The sequence below is a fragment of the Cyphomyrmex costatus genome, unplaced genomic scaffold (assembly GCF_001594065.2).
Source record: "Cyphomyrmex costatus isolate MS0001 unplaced genomic scaffold, Ccosl1.0 scaffold1053, whole genome shotgun sequence".
NCBI classification, from domain to species: Eukaryota; Metazoa; Arthropoda; class Insecta; order Hymenoptera; family Formicidae; genus Cyphomyrmex; species Cyphomyrmex costatus.
Genome location: NW_017275012.1, coordinates 134,406 through 152,095, shown reverse-complemented (window position 1 = coordinate 152,095; position 17,690 = coordinate 134,406). Strand labels below are relative to the sequence as shown.

Sequence of the window (17,690 nt, the reverse complement as noted above, 5' to 3'; positions counted from 1 at the left end):
TGTATTACTAACAATTGTTGATTACGGATTACATCTCAGAACAAGTAAATCTTAAAAACATACAATAATATAAACGTCTTTTTTATACCGGAAAGCCGAATAGAAATTATAATTTAAAATTAATAAATGTTTCGCGCCTTTAGGGAATTCATATTCATTGATGTTTAGTCATAGGCTGATACCTTCGTAGAAAGCTATCACCTGATAAGCAAGTAATACATTGCTTATCTTGGAACATACTCGTCATTGACGACTCACCATTGTTCGTCATGATGTAATTAAAGAAACATTAAGGACATTTACTGACAACTTCCGAAAATATAAACCATGATAGGTCTTAAAAATAGATCAAGAAAATAAGACGAAGCAGTGATTTTAATCGTGTATATATGCATCTTCATACATGCATAATTACTTCTCGAATTTCCGATTTCAATTAATGTATAAGAGTCTAAATTTAAAATTTATTTTATTTATTTATGTTTAGTTACAATTACATATCTAATTACAAATACATATATCATAAGTTATTAATACATTTATATATTGTACTTATTATAAAATTACATATTGATTTCAATTACATGTATTTCATTGGTAACTTTAGTTAGTGTTCCTATAAATCATTTAAAGTGAACTTGTAATAAATGTCGCACTGTTTTTATGTAATCGATGATTTGCACCAATAATCTGATCTCCGAAGGGTATGACAACATGGTTGCAGAAATGACGATAATATAAATATATCGATATATGCATGTCTAGCACATAGGGCGTGTGTGTTCGTTATCAGAGGCTTCTTATCGTTCGTTAAGAGGCACACCTAGTTCCCCTTTGCTATCCATGTTCGAAACGCTAAATCGCTTCAACGATTCAATCGCTTCAGTTAGTCTTGAACTCTCTCTCTCTCTCTGAATATTGTCTCCAAATCAACAATGAGGAATCTCGTTTGGATAATTTTGCTCGTTGCAGTTGCATGTGCACAAGAAGAGAAATGTAAGTGAATTTTTTTTATATCAAAATTATTTATTTTTATTATATTTTAACAAAATCATCCATTCATACAAAAGTTGTAATAAATTTTTTGTATTTTCTCGTACTTTACTTATAATAATTATTATTAAATATATGCATATTACTTAAATGTAAATTTTAATGAACAAACAGTGATTCTGAACAATTCTGTAGTACATTCATTTATTCAAATTTATTTTATCTATTGTTTACTAAATGTTAAACGTTATTTAATGGGTAAAATTTCTGAACACAGTCCTAAAGAAATTTTAAATCTTTATATTAGAAAGATGATAGAGAAAAAAATTTATATTATTATATTAATGGATACATGTTCATCCAATTAAAATGTATGAACATATTCAACTTAACTTTTGAGAAGATTGAATCAGCAACTTATAATAACGCTTATTTTTTGCATTATTATCAAGGATCAAATAAATAGATATCTTGAGAATGATCAAATTATTCGATTGCAATTGATGTAACAACTTATCGATATAAAATATATTACAGTACTTTATATTATAAATATGTCGTTATAATGTTATCTTTTTATAAATCTTCTCAGAAGTCTTATTTAAGTATATGTATGACTCCTCATACACAAACAGATAAAATTAGACTTTGTTGCAGTGTAAATATATAAGATCAAATTACCTCGATTAAAAAGAATTTGAAATAAACTTGAATAAAAAATAATAAAAATGTATTCAGTACTTAAAAAAGAGTATTTCGACATTCATTTTATTCTTATTATTCTCCAAAAATTATTTCATCAAATTATATCTAATTAAATTACTTTTTTCTATGTGTCGATCGATTCACAATTTTTAGACAAATTCTGCGCACCTGTTGATGTGGTAACTGATAGTGCGTGCTTGGTTGTGCAACGAGGAAATTCTACAGTGTCGTGTTTGCGTGTGTCGGACAGCGCCGAGTGCGCTATTCGCTTAGCTGAAGGCGAGGCTGATTTCGGTGTTTTTAATGCAGAAGAATTGTTGCTGCTAAACCAATTCTATCCATTTGAAATTGAACCTATTATTCAACTTAGGCATAGAACCAAACAGCAAGGTATTAAAAAACTTTAAAAAAATGGATATAACATATTAGTATTTGTAGACGCAACACCAATTAGATATACGAGTGAGAAAGAAATTTGAATTCAATTTGTAATAAAAAATCAGAATTAGTAATAAACATAAAATTACCAAAAATTAATACGCCAAGTTTTATCAAGTTAACATTAAATTGAAACATTAATAATTTAGAATCAAACAAAACACTAATGATAAATGAATTAAAACGTATTGCTTAAATGTTTTCGAAGTACAACTTTCTGAGAACTATGAATTATCATTAATATGATAATCCCCTCTGAAATTAACTAAAAATCAAACTAATTAATAACCACTAAGTTCTAAATCGTTTTTTGAAATGATATTTTGTTATGGAGTATTAAATAAGTTGTAAATTTAGTATTAAAACAAAAAATATTAAAATAAATACAATATTTTCTTAAAATCTTAAATTCTTTGGTTACGTGTTATTGCACGTTGTGATAAAAAAATTAATATATAAATATAATTTAATTTCCACAGAGAGCTTTGAATTCCAAATGGTAGCAGTGATTCCCACAGAGATAACGCACATACAGCTAACTCCTCGCCAACGTCTTGAACGTTTGAAGGATAAAGGATTTTGCCATCCTGGTTTTAGCAAATCTCAATGGCTTAATGATTATATTCTCAAGCATTTTGAAAACTCATTGTTAGTAAACCCTCTGCAATGCCAAGATGATATGACCGCTATTGAGAACGAGATCAGAAATCTCAAGAATTTCTTTGGAAGAGCTTGTAGACCAGGCGAATGGACTTCTAATAAGACCATCGATGAAGAACTAAGTAACATTTTTTATGTTAAAATAAACATTATTTTCTTATATTACATGCAATTATATCAATTATATATTATATGTATATTTCAATTTTAAAAAAATCTAATGAAAGATAATAACAATTGACTCGTATGATTTAAAAATCTTAGAAAGTGTAAAGCCTAATCGAGTCTTGAAAACAAGATGTTAATGTTTATTATATTGTGTGAATTTATATGTATACTGCGTATGTAGTCCCCCCCGCGACGCTGATAGATTTTCAGCATTGACGCATACATATTCACTACCGCAGTAATATCACTTAGTTAAATTGAGAAAAAAATTTTTTTTAAATCCTAAAGTTTTTTTGATGAAGTTCAAGAATAAAAATTGCACTATTTCTAAAAAGTATATAACTAATAGTAATATAATATTTTTCAGAAAAGAAATATCCAGAATTATGTGCTCTTTGTGACAACACGTCTACTTGTAGTTATAATAATATGCACCATCACGGACATCTCGGAGCTTTGCAGTGTCTAACTTATGGTTATGGTAATGTGGCATATGTAGCGCTTCAATACGTACAGGAATATCTCAGAGTAAGTAGGATGTTTCATTTTGATTTTGAAAAAAAAAGACGATTACAATCGCAATTCATACAAGCATCATATATGTATAGGCAGTTATTAATTATTCATATTGTACACTATTATATTAATTATTTTCTGTATGTTCCAGACAAATGAGTCGTATCAGTTTTTATGTCCAGATGGCAACATTCATCCTTTGTCCACTCCAAATCCTTGCACATGGCTCCAACAACCGTGGAGCGTCGTCGCAGCTAAAACGTACGCAAATAGTAGTAAAGATAAATGAGAAAGACAGCTTTTCTTGCAAATTTTCTGAAAATAAATTCTGAAAACCATAACAAGTTATTTAGGTCTTTTCTTGAAATAATCCGCCTGGATGTATTTCAATTAAAATTCGCTTTTTTCAGGAAAGTCGCAGATTCTCTTAAGGGAAAGTTAATAGACTGGATACATAAAACGAATTTGGAACAATGGAAAATTAGTTTAAGCAAAATTATACAAGAGGATAGCTGGGGCATAGATTTGCCGAAAATGAGTACAGCTACGTATTTGAAGGAAAGAGACATCAATTTTGAAAATTTTAAAACCTGCGGCAAGCACATTCGTTGGTGCACGATTGGCGATCCAGAAACCAACAAGTGCAAATGGGTGGCGAAAGCAGCGAAGGCTCTCGGTGTGGCACCGAGCATTTCTTGTATCAAATCAAATTCCACATTTCAATGTTTCCGTGATATAGAAGAAAATCGAACGGATATAATGGTCATTGATTCCAACTATGGTTACCTGGCACGAAAGTAAGCAGAAACTTTTAAGTATCGCCGACATTTTGGAAAACGTACGTGAAATTATGGCATTACTTGACACTTCTTTAATTTGCTTGCAGAGTTTATAATCTGTCATCAGTTCTATACAGCGAAACTGAACTGGATAAGAATAGTGTGACACTCGCTGTGATGCGTGAGCCTAAAGATGATAATTATCTCATAAAGAACTTTCACGATTTAAAAGACAAAAAGGCATGTTTCCCTGAATACGGCGGACTCGGCTGGTTGAGTTTTATCAATGCCGCTAGAATAAACAATATCATCTCATCTAAACGCTGTGACTATCCATTGTTGGTATCCGAACTGTTGTCTAGCGCTTGTACCCCTGGAATAGAAGATTCCGACCACTCGAGCACTGCCATCCCTTCGGACGTAGCGTCTAAACTTTGCTCGGCTTGTAAAAATGAAAATAATCCGTCCTGCGCAGTGAATGAAACTAATCACTATTACAGTGACAAAGGAGCCATACAGTGTCTGACTGAAGAAGTCGGCGATGTAGCGTTTATCGACATGTCAAATATTCACGGTAATAAAAAGAGAGAGAGAGCACAATCAATATTATTATAAATATTATATATTGAAGCTAAAAAAAAATTTATAATTAATTCTTTTAATTTCAAAGATTATTTTACAGAATGCTAGCTTTTAATACATCAATTTTTCAAATATTAATATGAATAGTTTTCTTCAAACTTTTTTATTTTTGTAACTTTCTATTCGTAATTACAGAAAACATTTTTACTGAATTTAAACGATGCTATGTATTACTCTTAATTTTTTAATTAGTAGTCAATAATTATTAAATTATTATTACACAGACTACTTTGTCAATTCGAACACGTACCGTGTTCTGTGTAAAAATGGAAGTTTGGCCCAACAATCAGGATTTAATGTTGGCGAAGACTGTGCATTATCGGTGACAATTGATAGCGAGGTAAATAATTTTTTTAAAAATCATGTATATAATAATAGATCATTTGTATAATATATTTATATAAATCTAATAAAAAAAATATTGTATTACTTTTTATATAGTTTATATCATTTAATCAAAATTAATTTTTAATGAAGTAATTAAGAAATCAAACATTTCTATTAAAAATTTTTAGTATTATTGATTCAATAATTATGTACAATTTTATCATTAATTAAATACGAAAGTAATAATATACTACATGTAGAAATACAAAATTAATAAACAATATATTAATACAAGACAAAAACAAAGATATCGGTTTAAGATATCGAAAAAATTATATTTCTTTGCATAAATCGATTAAATTGTAATGTTCTTTAGGTTGTTGGTCGTAAGACAGATGCTGAGCAAATCTCTAGGACGGATACTACTCTAGCTTTATTAAAGCTGGAAGATTGGCTAGGATATCGCGTAAACGCTCGAAGACCAATTCACATTTACGGACCATTCAATGGCACAAAAGATCTTCTCTTCAAAGATTCTTCGGTTGGCTTGGTTTCTACATCGTCAACGAAGAAGTCAGTGGTTGCCTATAAAGAACTTCTTGATAACGTCGAAGACTGCTCGAATGGTTCTTTAGCCACCGCTAATTTCATCTTTATAATCTTAGTTGCACTTTATCACCTTTTTTCCAGTCACGTACACTAATTTTCTCTGCATTGTTAAATCTATTATTTACAGTATTTACGTAATACATCATTGCCATACGTATAATATATATAACCGCTAAGCATTAATTATAACTTCGTTCTGTATCTTTTACACAAAACAAAGTAACACTACGTTTCTTTATTATTTTAGACATTAAAATAAAAAAGCTGTTATTATTTTAATAAAATAAAAAAGGTATTGTTACTTTTCTCTATTTATCAAGTTTTTATTTATATTACTCAATCTCCTTATTTTAGTACACATCATATTTATCTATTTTACAGAACTTTCTTTTATACGCAAATTTAATAAAAAACCGATCAGAAAGAAGCAAGTTTATCACATTACAACTAGTGTTTTTTCTGGTTAAGCTTTTTTCTGGTTCATGCTTTCTTTTTAAATTTACTATACAAAAGAGAAGTAGGTATAAATTGTACGGTCTTAAGAAATTCTTTGTTTAATGTAATGTATTATATTTCTTAATTAAGTTTTTTTATGTATGTAATGAAATTTATATATGTGTATAATAAATTCATATACGTAAGAATCTATATTACCCAGTAAGTAACACACTATTTAGTTCATATTTTTAAAATCATCTGATCAGATGTCGCTATCATCGACGGAACACTTTTGGATCAATGGAATGTTCTGTTCCAGTCGTACTATCGTTAAAAGAATCTGACTTGATTTTAATGTGATTTTGAGTCGATCAAAGTAGATTGAATTTAAAAGTAGAAATGGAAACAATATTGGAACAACAACGACGATATCATGAAGAAAGAGAGCGGTTGATGGACGCGATGGTGAAGGAGATGTTGCATAAAAAGGCGGGACATCGCGAGAACATCAATTCGGAGCATCGTTTGAAGATGTTGTTGGATCAGTTTACGGACAGTACGATGCATTTGCAAGATTTGTATGAGGATAAGGATGGACAGAGAAAAGAGGAGGTACATTGTAATTTAAGATTATAAATTTTATAATTTCTAGAAGAAAGCATTAGAACTTCCAGTTTTAATGATTCCTAACCTTTCTAACGACTGCTGTTTCATAAGTTCAAAAGTAGGCTTTAGCTACTTCGTTTATGGTTTTAGGTTCAAGCACTCTCCGGTCCAAATGAATTTTCAGAATTTTACTCACGTTTGAAGTCTATAAAAGAATTCTATCGTCGACATCCTAACGAGATCAGTGTTCCTATGTCCGTTGAATTCGAGGAGTTAGCTAAAATGAGAGAAAATCCAACCGAAGAACTATCTAATCTTGTCGAGTTTACGGATGAGGAGGGTTACGGAAAATATCTCGATCTTCATGAGTGTTATCAGAAATATATTAATCTTAAGGGGATAGAAAAGATAGATTATATAACTTACTTGTCGACTTTTGATCACTTATTTGACATTCCTAGAGAAAGAAAGAATGCAGATTATCAGAGATACGTCGAATCCCTCTTATGGTACCTGACGGAATATCTGAACAGAGTCAGACCTCTACTCGACATAAGTACAGAGGTTGAAGAAGCTAATAAGGATTTTCAAATTCAATGGGAAAAGAATACCTTTCCTGGTTGGCCTAAAGAGACTGGAAGCGCTCTGGCTCATGTTGGAGCACACTTGGAACTGTCTGCATTTTCATCTTGGGAAGAACTGGCGTCTCTTGGTTTAGATAGATTAAAATCAGCTTTGATGGCGCTAGGACTCAAGTGTGGTGGTACTCTGGAGGAACGGGCGCAAAGACTTTTCAGCACAAAAGGTGAAGCCTCCTTAGATCCCAATCTATTAGCCAAAAATAGAAAGGGAAAATCAGCTAAAAGCAAAGATTCCGAGAAACAAAAAGAAATTGCACGATTCGAAGCTCATGTATATAAGCTCGCTGAATTAATATCCAGTCAACGAGTGGCTACAAAGGAGAATGTACAAAGGAAACAAGCGAGAACTGAGGGTGAAAGGGGAGATTCGGATGCAGAAGCAAGTGCAAGTGAATCAGAAGAAGAAGACGACAATGAGGTTCCATATAACCCAAAGAATTTACCATTGGGTTGGGACGGAAAGCCTATACCTTACTGGTTATACAAGCTGCACGGTTTAAATATTAGTTACAACTGTGAGATTTGTGGAAACTTTACATATAAAGGTCCGAAAGCATTCCAAAGACATTTTGCAGAATGGAGACATGCACATGGCATGCGTTGTCTTGGTATTCCAAATACAGCGCACTTTGCTAATGTCACTCAGATTGAAGACGCTCTTGCTTTATGGGAAAAACTAAAAGCGCAGAAACAAGCCGAACGTTGGCAACCAGAGCAGGAAGAAGAATTTGAAGACTCGCTTGGCAATGTAGTCAATCGTAAAACATATGAAGATCTCAAAAGACAAGGTCTGCTATAAAGTATACATCTTAATCGAATCGTATTGTAATTTTTGAGTATCAATACTCAATACGCCAATTTTTTATAATTCTACTTGTTCATTAAAGTGTTTTCACCAATGAAATACTTTCTTATTCACTTATTTTGTTTATTAAATTATGTTATTTATCCTTGAAATTTGGATTTAAACAACCAAAGAGTAATATTATTTATATGAGTATGCAAACATTTATATGTATGCATAAAGAGATCATTTATTTTAAACGATTACTTCTGGAATTTTGTTAAATAAAAGAAAGTTCTAAATAAAAGTTAGATTTTTATAGATCCAAAATAATCTCAAATTTAAAAAGAATATCTTGAAATAAATTAAAAAAGCAGACATTTATTTAAATATAGTTTTTAAAATGAGAATTTTTTTTATAAAAGTTAAAATTTGTACCTGCGTTTATGAATCATATTTCTGCATATGACTGTATCTAATTTATATTAAAGATAATGAAATTTGACAATCTTACTAAAGAAATAAGATTAAAAATATCTAATGCTATAAGAGCATTTTGGTTATTGCAGGATAGAATATTATATTTTAATTTTATTTGCTATACATTTTTATGTGTATGTCGGGTGCCTGTATTTAAATGTGTGTTCTATATATGTATATGTATTGTGATTCTTTAAATCGATCTTTGCAGCTATATCTTTGTTAACTTTTAATTAATAAAAATAAACATAACCTAGATAAAAAATTAATTTCCTAATTTTTTTTATTAACGGATTGTAATTATTTTCTATTATATTAATAATTAAATTGTGATTAACGCGCGTGAATGTTGTTATGTAATATGATCTCACATCCTAGTCATTCGATAAAAAAACTATGCTATAAAGTTGGAAAGCTTGAATTTTTTTCTTCTTTTCTATTAAGAATCCAACAATCACAGTTTTTTTACCTATTTTTTTTTTGCTTCTATATTTCCCATCTTTACTTATAAAGACAAGGTCTACGCATATATATACATGTAGGATATTTAATAAATCTTATATTTTTGTGTTTCATTACTCTCTGCATCAGATAATATCGCGATGTCAGCGAATATTACATTTGGAAGAGGGAAAACATTTAATATACATAAAAGCACATTAATTGTGTGATCACACATCCATTTACTATTCCAAAAACACTTGGTATCTCTCTGGTCGCAGCACATAATACTGATGTGATCTATCATTAGTCAGGCAGGAAGTATAATTGTTCCGGATTTTCTGTTTACACTGGACAATTAAGACTTTCATAAGGAACACGCATAGAATTAAATATTTTTAGGCATGTATTCCGAATAACATTTTATCCTGTGGCATCAACAAGTTGTTCATATATCGTTTAGAATTAACGAAATTTCAGACAACTTTAGTTCTTCATACTGGATATATAATCACAAAAATTCTAGTAGATACGCTAAATTACGCGTATTATCGTTCATATTTCATAAGTAGAGTTCTCTGGATTGCGTCTCGCATCGATAATCTTTACACACGATATTATTTCCGACGGGTATCGTCCATACTAATTGCAAATTGGAAATGTAAAACATTATAGGATTCGCAGTCTACAATTATTGTTAAAATTTTGTCGTTTTAATCAACAGTTGGCATCCTTCGATACATTTACGTTCCATTGATCAAAAATTTCTTATCGATATGTGTCTAAGTACTTAACACAAGATGTATTCTCTTTTCTACGCTGTTTTTCAATGCAAACTACAAATTTAACGAACTATTAAATTATGTTAAATAATTTGACACATTGAGCGCCTACCAATTTTTATTGAGTATCTCAAGAGTTGAAGCTTGAAACTATCCAATGTTCGAAAATTATTTTTTTGTAATTTAAGAACCTTGATTAATTATTTTAATATATTGCTGGAAATCATAGAAATCTGTGGCACACGGTGTGTGTCGCTGGCGCTCAATGTGTTAAATTATTAATTATTAAAATTATTAAATATTTACTAAAATTAGTCTATAAATTCATACTATTAAATATCTCTTGGCAAACTGAATTTGCGAATACTGATTTGTAAAGGAGTTCTACGTAAAAAGTTCATAAAATCCCGCACATAAATATTGTAATGACGTCATCGTAGAAATATTTCTAATTTTAAACATTATTTCTTTAATTTAACCAATAAATTATTGGAAAAAATCTGGATAAAATATCTCTATAATTAGTTAATCGTTAAAATGCAAAAAGTATACGCACAAGCGTATACTCCTCGTATTACCCTTAGGGATATTTCCAAGTCGATTTTTCAATTTGTATCTAATAACCAATTTAGTCGCCTTCACTACTCCATATTAATGCACACTATAAAGGCTGTTACATTTGAGATATACAATGCAATGGCAGAACATAAGCATTTCAACCGATAAAATAGCCAACATATAAAAATAATTTCTGCTAAATAATACAATGATATATTGGATATCTTATCAGCCAAAATACATTTACGTTATATTTTTGTACTTTCGAAAAAACCCATGAAAATATCTCATCACTCACTATCGTTTCCGAAAATTTTAGAATTTTTTATATACAGTTAAGTTTATCTTTAAATAAGTTTTAATTTCGTGTCTGAACATTTTTTTAATTTCCAAAAACGACGGAGTATTTTCCCATACGCAGATCGATTCAGTAATATTGTAGTAATATTGCAATATTACAGCAACCTTTTATGTTGCGTGGTTAAAAGATATAACAATTTCTCAGTTTTCATTAAGAGAGATAATATTTTCAAAAAAACTGGAATATATTTTTTAAAAAAGTACTTTTAAAATTACAAACTTTCGTTTTGCAACACTTACTGCTTTAACAGTATACACTTAAGAACGTAAAAATCGATCTTTTTCAAGAGAATGTTATATTCTCTTAATATCCATAAGAATACCTATGAAAGAATACGTATCTCCTATATTTTGATTTATATTATCAATTTATCACATATATTTATGTATGTTTCTTTGTTAGACTTTTATGTGCCTTTAGTGCGCATCAGTATGGAATAATCAATTAATCAAACGACCGAATTCGCTATAAGGCCCAATATTTTGCACGCATATATGCTTTTTGTCAATTAAACGGTTTTTCTTTTCACGCGAAATGCTTCAGATACACTCGTTAAAGCAACATCAATCGGTGTCACTAAACGAGGAGGGACGGATGTCTTGTGATAGTTACTTTAGTTATAGCTTCTGGCTTATTATTGCAGCTATATTGAATTATGACATCAGATGCGAGAGATCACGCTTATGACATAAAATCATACTATACATCACATTCATAGAAGCGATTATTCTCGCACAATGTACATCGGAATAAATTAGTCTTTTTACACCTTTTGTATTCAATAAAATAAACTTAAATGCCAGATTCTCTTTTCAATTTATAAATAGATAGTCGTAATCTTAATAATGAGACTTATTTTAATTAAAATAGGATAACATTCATTAACGTAGAATACGTATAGATTAAATTACATAATCACTTATTAATTTTCACCTAACGAATACGCACTTTATCTCTGTTAAATGTCAACTCGTCTTTGTCCCAATTGCGTAAAATGCATCCTAATCTTCCAAATATCTAAATAGATAAGGGAAGAATAAAATAAACCACATATAACTTTTGATTTTACCAGAGATTAATCTGGATATATCTGATATTGTCAGCGAAAGTTTATAAAGGATTATTAAGAGGGGATCGAATTTCTACATTTTTTTTATTTTATAGAATGAAAATGGAGCATTTGAAAAAAAAACTAATTTATGTCGATGAATGATATGTAAGAGAAAGATTGATACAACTCTTGACTTTACCAGAGATTAATCTGAATATATCTGATATTGTCAGCGAAAATTTATAAACGATTAAGAGGGGATCGAATTTCTACATTTTTTTAATTTTATGGAATGAAAATGGAGCATTTAAAAAAAAACTAATTTATGTCGATGAATGGTATGTAAGAGAAAGATTTATATACCTATATTTTTTTTATAGACGTCATAATTCAGTATAGTTAACAGTAAAGAAGCCTTACATATTATTCTTCGAGATGCGGCAATATAGTGTCAACGAAGCGTCTTCGATAAAGGAATATCGAAGAGGAAGAGACTTAGGCACGATAGGTCGTACGTTGTCGGAATTGCGGAGATGTTGGAGAAGTTTCCTTATTCAACGCTATCTACGACCGCACTGTCGTCCAAAGTGTGGAGCCAATTAAAGATCATCATGTTCCTTTCATATTTCGACAGCTGATTTCCACGTTCTCTCTCGACATCTCGTATGGTCAACGCGTGATTTCGCTCCTTCCGTCCAATCAGGGAAGCACCAGGAACTCCGGCGGCTGTTCCAGGCACCAGCAAAGTAGTTCCATGAGAGCTCTGTGCCGCGGTAGCCGCCGCTTCTAGCTGATCTAGATTAAATTCACTCTGCGAAAGGCGCTCCAAAGCGCGATACGTGGTCAGTAACCTAATGAAACATGAATGAAACACTCTATTTCTGCATATTTTTTGTATTGAAACCTGAAACGGCGTGACTTAATAACTTCAACGCGTTTTGAGTTACGTTCACTTCAATTACAACAAAACGTACACGAATGTCTCGTTCTAATTCCCATAAAATTTAAATAAAAGTAATCCTCACTCTCGTCTCTATGAATACTTGTAAAAAGATACATATCCCGTTTTGTATCATAAAAAATAAACAAAACTCATCAAAATAAAAAAAACGACATGCATATTTCCTTCTTAGACAAAAAGTCGAATATAAATATATATGAGAATGACAGGTATATAACTATAATTTACTCCAGAATTAAAATTTGTTAAATTCAGTGTGCATGTAGAGAAGACAAACGGTCCGTTTTTTTTTTGTTCTAAAGAGTTGTATAAAAAGGTCCATGAATTTTGAACCGAGAGAAAAAGAAAGATTTTCTTCACATCGATTACCAACCTTCGTCGTATGTAGTTCTGTCGGACTTTCTTATTGACGGACCTCACGAGATCCGCTCCAGTGAAGGGCACAGGTGGTGGCGGCGGTGCCGGTGGTTGCGGTGGTAGTTGTGGCACCGATTGAACGTTTGAAGAAGATTGCTGCTGCGATTGGAGCTGCTGCGACTGCAACTGTTGCTGCTGTTGTTGAGGCTGCTGCTCCTGCGCGGTTCCTCCATGCGGGCTAGGAAGCTGAGACGTACTGGCCACGGGTTCACCCACGGCAACCCAGGTGCTGCAAGACCTCGAGGCATGGTCGAGTCTGGCGTGTTCCAGCAGCAGAGTATTACGCTGAGCAGTGTCGAGAGCTAGAGCGGATACCGCCGTTCGTAGGCCACCGGCTCCAGCTGCATCTGGACTAGGAAGCTGCGACACATCGCTCGTACTAAAACTCTTACGCAATCCCAATGCCGATGACAAAACACCGCAGCTGCGAATTAATTCGTTCTCCTCCTCAAACCATAAAATCTCTGGAATGTCTGCCGGCCTAAAATACATATAATAAATAAATACTAAGTCAAGAGTGAGATAGCCGATATCTCTTCATCATGATAGCGGTTGTACTACACACCTGTTACCCTGAATCTGTCGAGAATCTGGTTTCGGTGAAGGTCCTCGTCCAGTTAGTTGCGCATCGCTGTAGGATTTGAAAGTGACCAATCTGTTGGCGCTGCGCAGATCGCTCGCGATCGACGACACGCTGAAGAGTGACAGATCGGTGGTGACACTCTCATGACTCGGTGAACGCAGCATCCGCGAGGTGACCTGTAGGGCCGGGCATTGCGTGATCGACAGACCACTACCTCCACTTCCGCCGCCACCGCCACTATCACCACCGCCGTCGTTGATACTGCATTGCGCGCACATAACAGTGGGTATCGGCGAGGCCGATTTTGTTTCGTTTTCGGACATCTTACACTCGTTTACACTTGACGTTCGTTTCCTCTATTTATCTTTTTTTGTCGCACGACGCTTCAGTTTCTTCCGCGATAGCTGTAGCTAGTTTATGTCATGCTGAACGTCCAACGTTTCTTCTTCGTTTCCAGAGTAACAACTGTATGTAATACACAGAAGATATTATAACACAGCAAAATTAGGAAAAAAACTTAATTTTCAAATAGAAATCTTCTGAAGAAGCACTTAGAGCTTCCGTTTTGTTACGGCAGCCATGTTTGATTATAACGTTAGAAGGAAGAAATTCATTTATTAATTATTTCTTATATTATATACAAAAAAAGAACAAATAACTTTTTTGCATTTGATAGAATATATATGTATATACAATATATTTATTGATACACGCGCGCGCAAATTTATTACATCAATTAAATCTGACACGTGCGACAAAACTTAGCCATGCTATAAGTTACAACGTCTCGTTCCCACGTCATAATTTAATATGCAGTGACCAAACAAAGATCTAAAAATATGTAGTTTTTTTAGAATACCAATATACTATTATTGTGATTTTATTTTATGAAATATGTAATATAAAAGCAAATTTATTTATAGTCTGGAAAGATAATTATGGTGAGACTAGAATGTTAATAGATATTATAGATCACATATGATACCACGTGTTGCGAATTACTACAGAGATGGAGAAACTATTATCTAATCGCGAGTCCTTGATCTAATCTATAGAATTGGAATGTGTAAGTAAGGTGCTAAACGCCTTGCTATACCGTCACCACGTGGGCGTGGTGAAGTATAGTCTGTCCTGTGATGTATACGCCTATGATGTACTGTGAGAAAGCAAAGGCATATTTTATATCGATATTACTAATCCGGTAGACATTAAATAGCAGTAACATTACATCAATATTATAATTTTCCACTCAACATTATATATGTAATATCGCACACGTCGAACGTAATAATTACATTGACGAGTAGAAAATTGTAACATTGCGATATGTTACTGATAATTGCTGTTCACCGAGAAAAACTTTATTCAAAACCAAGATATTATTTAATAAAAGTATCAATGTATTTAAATTTTTTAATATTAAAATTTTCATTTTTAAAACAAAGTATAAAATATATAGATATTTTCAAACGAATTACTTAAAACACTTTGTTTTCTACAAAGTGTACTTTTCACGTGCATGTAATTAAAATAAACGTATTACATAAAATGAAATAGACTCTTTGTGAAATAATATTCGAGTTGTAATTATTAAAATATTTGATATTGAATGTAATAAATAATGATTTTTCTTTGGAACTTTTTTAAAGGACAATTAATATACTTTTTAATTTTTGAAAGAATCAGTTATTAAAATTAATGTTTCGTGTAACACATTAAGAAAATTTTAAAAATATTCAACATTTAATTCGATGGTAAATATTTAAAATATAAAATTTAATATTATGTAATATTAATCTTCTCCTCTCCTCTTTATCACCTTTCTCTCCCACTCTTTCTGCCTATCTATTTCTATCTCTATCTCAGAATCGATTAACTATAACCCGAGTTAACTTTTTTATTCTCTTTTCTATATTACGGAAAAAAGCAATTTCTAAACCGAAGTCAGCTAAAAGTGAAGTACCTATCGTTGCAAATGATGTATGGACATCAACATAGCTATGTAATCGATAATTATATATTCCCTGGAGTCAAGGTTCAAGAACTTTTTCTAAGATTAATATTTTGATGCATGCCTTCATCAATCAGATATTGACTTTCTTGGCCATTTAATGTGTCACCCAGCACAAGTCGAATAAATTAAAATATGTTTTCTAATTATCAAATCTTTATCTAACATCACTTTGATAAAGGGATACTTAATAGAAAGTTGGATAGTTAACAGAAAGCAGCCTTTGACATTCTACATATTAAAAGTGTAGATTACTATATATAAAAAAAGAATAATATATAAAAAAATGTTTTTAACAGTGTATGGTAAAGTTGAAAAATTAAAAACATTTGATGCTCTTTGCATTTTTCAAATAAAAAGTTCTATTTCTAATAAGTACAAAAATAAAAAACTTTTGTTTTCATTATTTCAATTATTCAAATTCAAATGTATTTTCCATTAAATGTGAACAATATTAAAATTAAAATTTATATTCTTTAATTTTTGTTTGACATTACAATTTGATTATTTTACGCTTTTCAAAATTCTGGTTCTATTTTAAAGATATTTTTTCACTGTACTATTTTTTTTTGCAAATTTACCCTTATTAACAAAAAAATACACAAGTAACTATACTTATTCTACTTGATTTGCCTCCGCAGGTTTCCTGTAGACTAGGCATAGTCATAAACTAAACTGTTATATTAGCGCAACTACGTCACGAGCTGCGCTAATTAAATGAGACTACAGACAATACGTGCATTCAGCCAATTTATATCAACTCCGTTAAAACCGCGCTTTCTTTTTGGAGTTGATTTTCATTGTGATTATTAAAGCGTCGCTGTAAACTCATCGTCAGGCGATGGCAGGCTCCGATAACAAAGTGAAGGACCGGCGCAGTTCTATAAATACGCACGAATATTCACTACTCTCGGCGCACCTAATGTATCTCGCACTGTCAGCCACATGACGACGCGTCTCGACGTGTCGAGGATGCCGCCGTCGTGAACGGCGAATCTGTCAGCCGGCTGCGTGGCTCAACGGAGTCAAAGGAGAAGACCCTCGGCCGGAGAGGAACGCGGGAGAGACACGGCGAGCCACAGAATCGCCGGCGGGAGCACGTGAAAGGGAACAACAACCACTGTCCACACTCGGCCGTTCTCACACGCGTCGAACGCGTCGAGCTACGTCAAAGAGACGACACGATTGTTTCCCCTGGGCTCTGGACGGTTGTCGATCGTGGCTCGGGCTCGCTCACTGCACAGGCGTCGCTATCGATCGATAGCTGCGTGCTCTCCTCTAGTTTCGCCGCACCCCACGCGATTCGGACCTCTCTCGCTACCGAGCTAACAGCCGATCCGCATCCCTTCTTCATCCCTTATCAGCAGCATGTGGGACGTGGACCGGGCCTAGGGACCCTGGACCACTTGATAGCGATTTCATAATGACTATTCCCTAATTCACAAATGAAATGATCCTTCACCTCCTTCAAATATACGTTATAATTAAGCATAATTAATCATATAAATATGTACACAATAATTATTTAGTTGTATTAAATATAATTTTTAAAAAAAAGCATGTATATTTTACAGGAAGAATATTGCTTATAATAAACGAGCGATTTAATGTTTGATCGAATGAAAGGTTGATTGGAAATGATGACCCAAACTTTCACTCTTCGTGCTAGAATGTCCATAACAAATAATAAGCTTTAACATTCATCATCCGTAGACTAGACATATATATTTAGACATGTA

At 32.3% G+C, this 17,690-nt stretch overlaps 3 protein-coding genes across 3 annotated transcripts; 2 read left to right on the top strand and 1 right to left on the bottom strand.

Moving 5' to 3' along the window:
• The first annotated feature begins 935 nt into the window (after window positions 1-935).
• On the top strand, window positions 936-6,009 carry LOC108774276 (transferrin). The gene is made up of 9 exons (XM_018540346.1): window positions 936-996; window positions 1,852-2,088; window positions 2,616-2,918; window positions 3,332-3,492; window positions 3,632-3,741; window positions 3,891-4,277; window positions 4,367-4,833; window positions 5,126-5,241; window positions 5,605-6,009. Exons 1-9 carry the CDS (start codon window positions 936-938, stop codon window positions 5,929-5,931), a joined length of 2,169 nt encoding a protein of 722 aa, XP_018395848.1. The 3' UTR covers window positions 5,932-6,009.
• Window positions 6,010-6,570: 561 nt separating this feature from the next.
• Window positions 6,571-8,373, top strand: noi (splicing factor 3a subunit 3 noi). The gene is made up of 2 exons (XM_018540756.1): window positions 6,571-6,887; window positions 7,032-8,373. The coding sequence occupies exons 1-2, from the start codon at window positions 6,675-6,677 to the stop codon at window positions 8,319-8,321; spliced, it is 1,503 nt and encodes a 500-aa protein (XP_018396258.1). The 5' UTR covers window positions 6,571-6,674; the 3' UTR covers window positions 8,322-8,373.
• Window positions 8,374-12,413: 4,040 nt separating this feature from the next.
• LOC108774716 (uncharacterized) lies at window positions 12,414-14,393 on the bottom strand. Its single transcript, XM_018540881.1, has 3 exons — window positions 13,923-14,393; window positions 13,314-13,838; window positions 12,414-12,830 (listed from the first exon to the last, which is right to left on the bottom strand). The coding sequence occupies exons 1-3, from the start codon at window positions 14,261-14,263 to the stop codon at window positions 12,530-12,532; spliced, it is 1,167 nt and encodes a 388-aa protein (XP_018396383.1). The 5' UTR covers window positions 14,264-14,393; the 3' UTR covers window positions 12,414-12,529.
• Window positions 14,394-17,690: the final 3,297 nt, after the last annotated feature.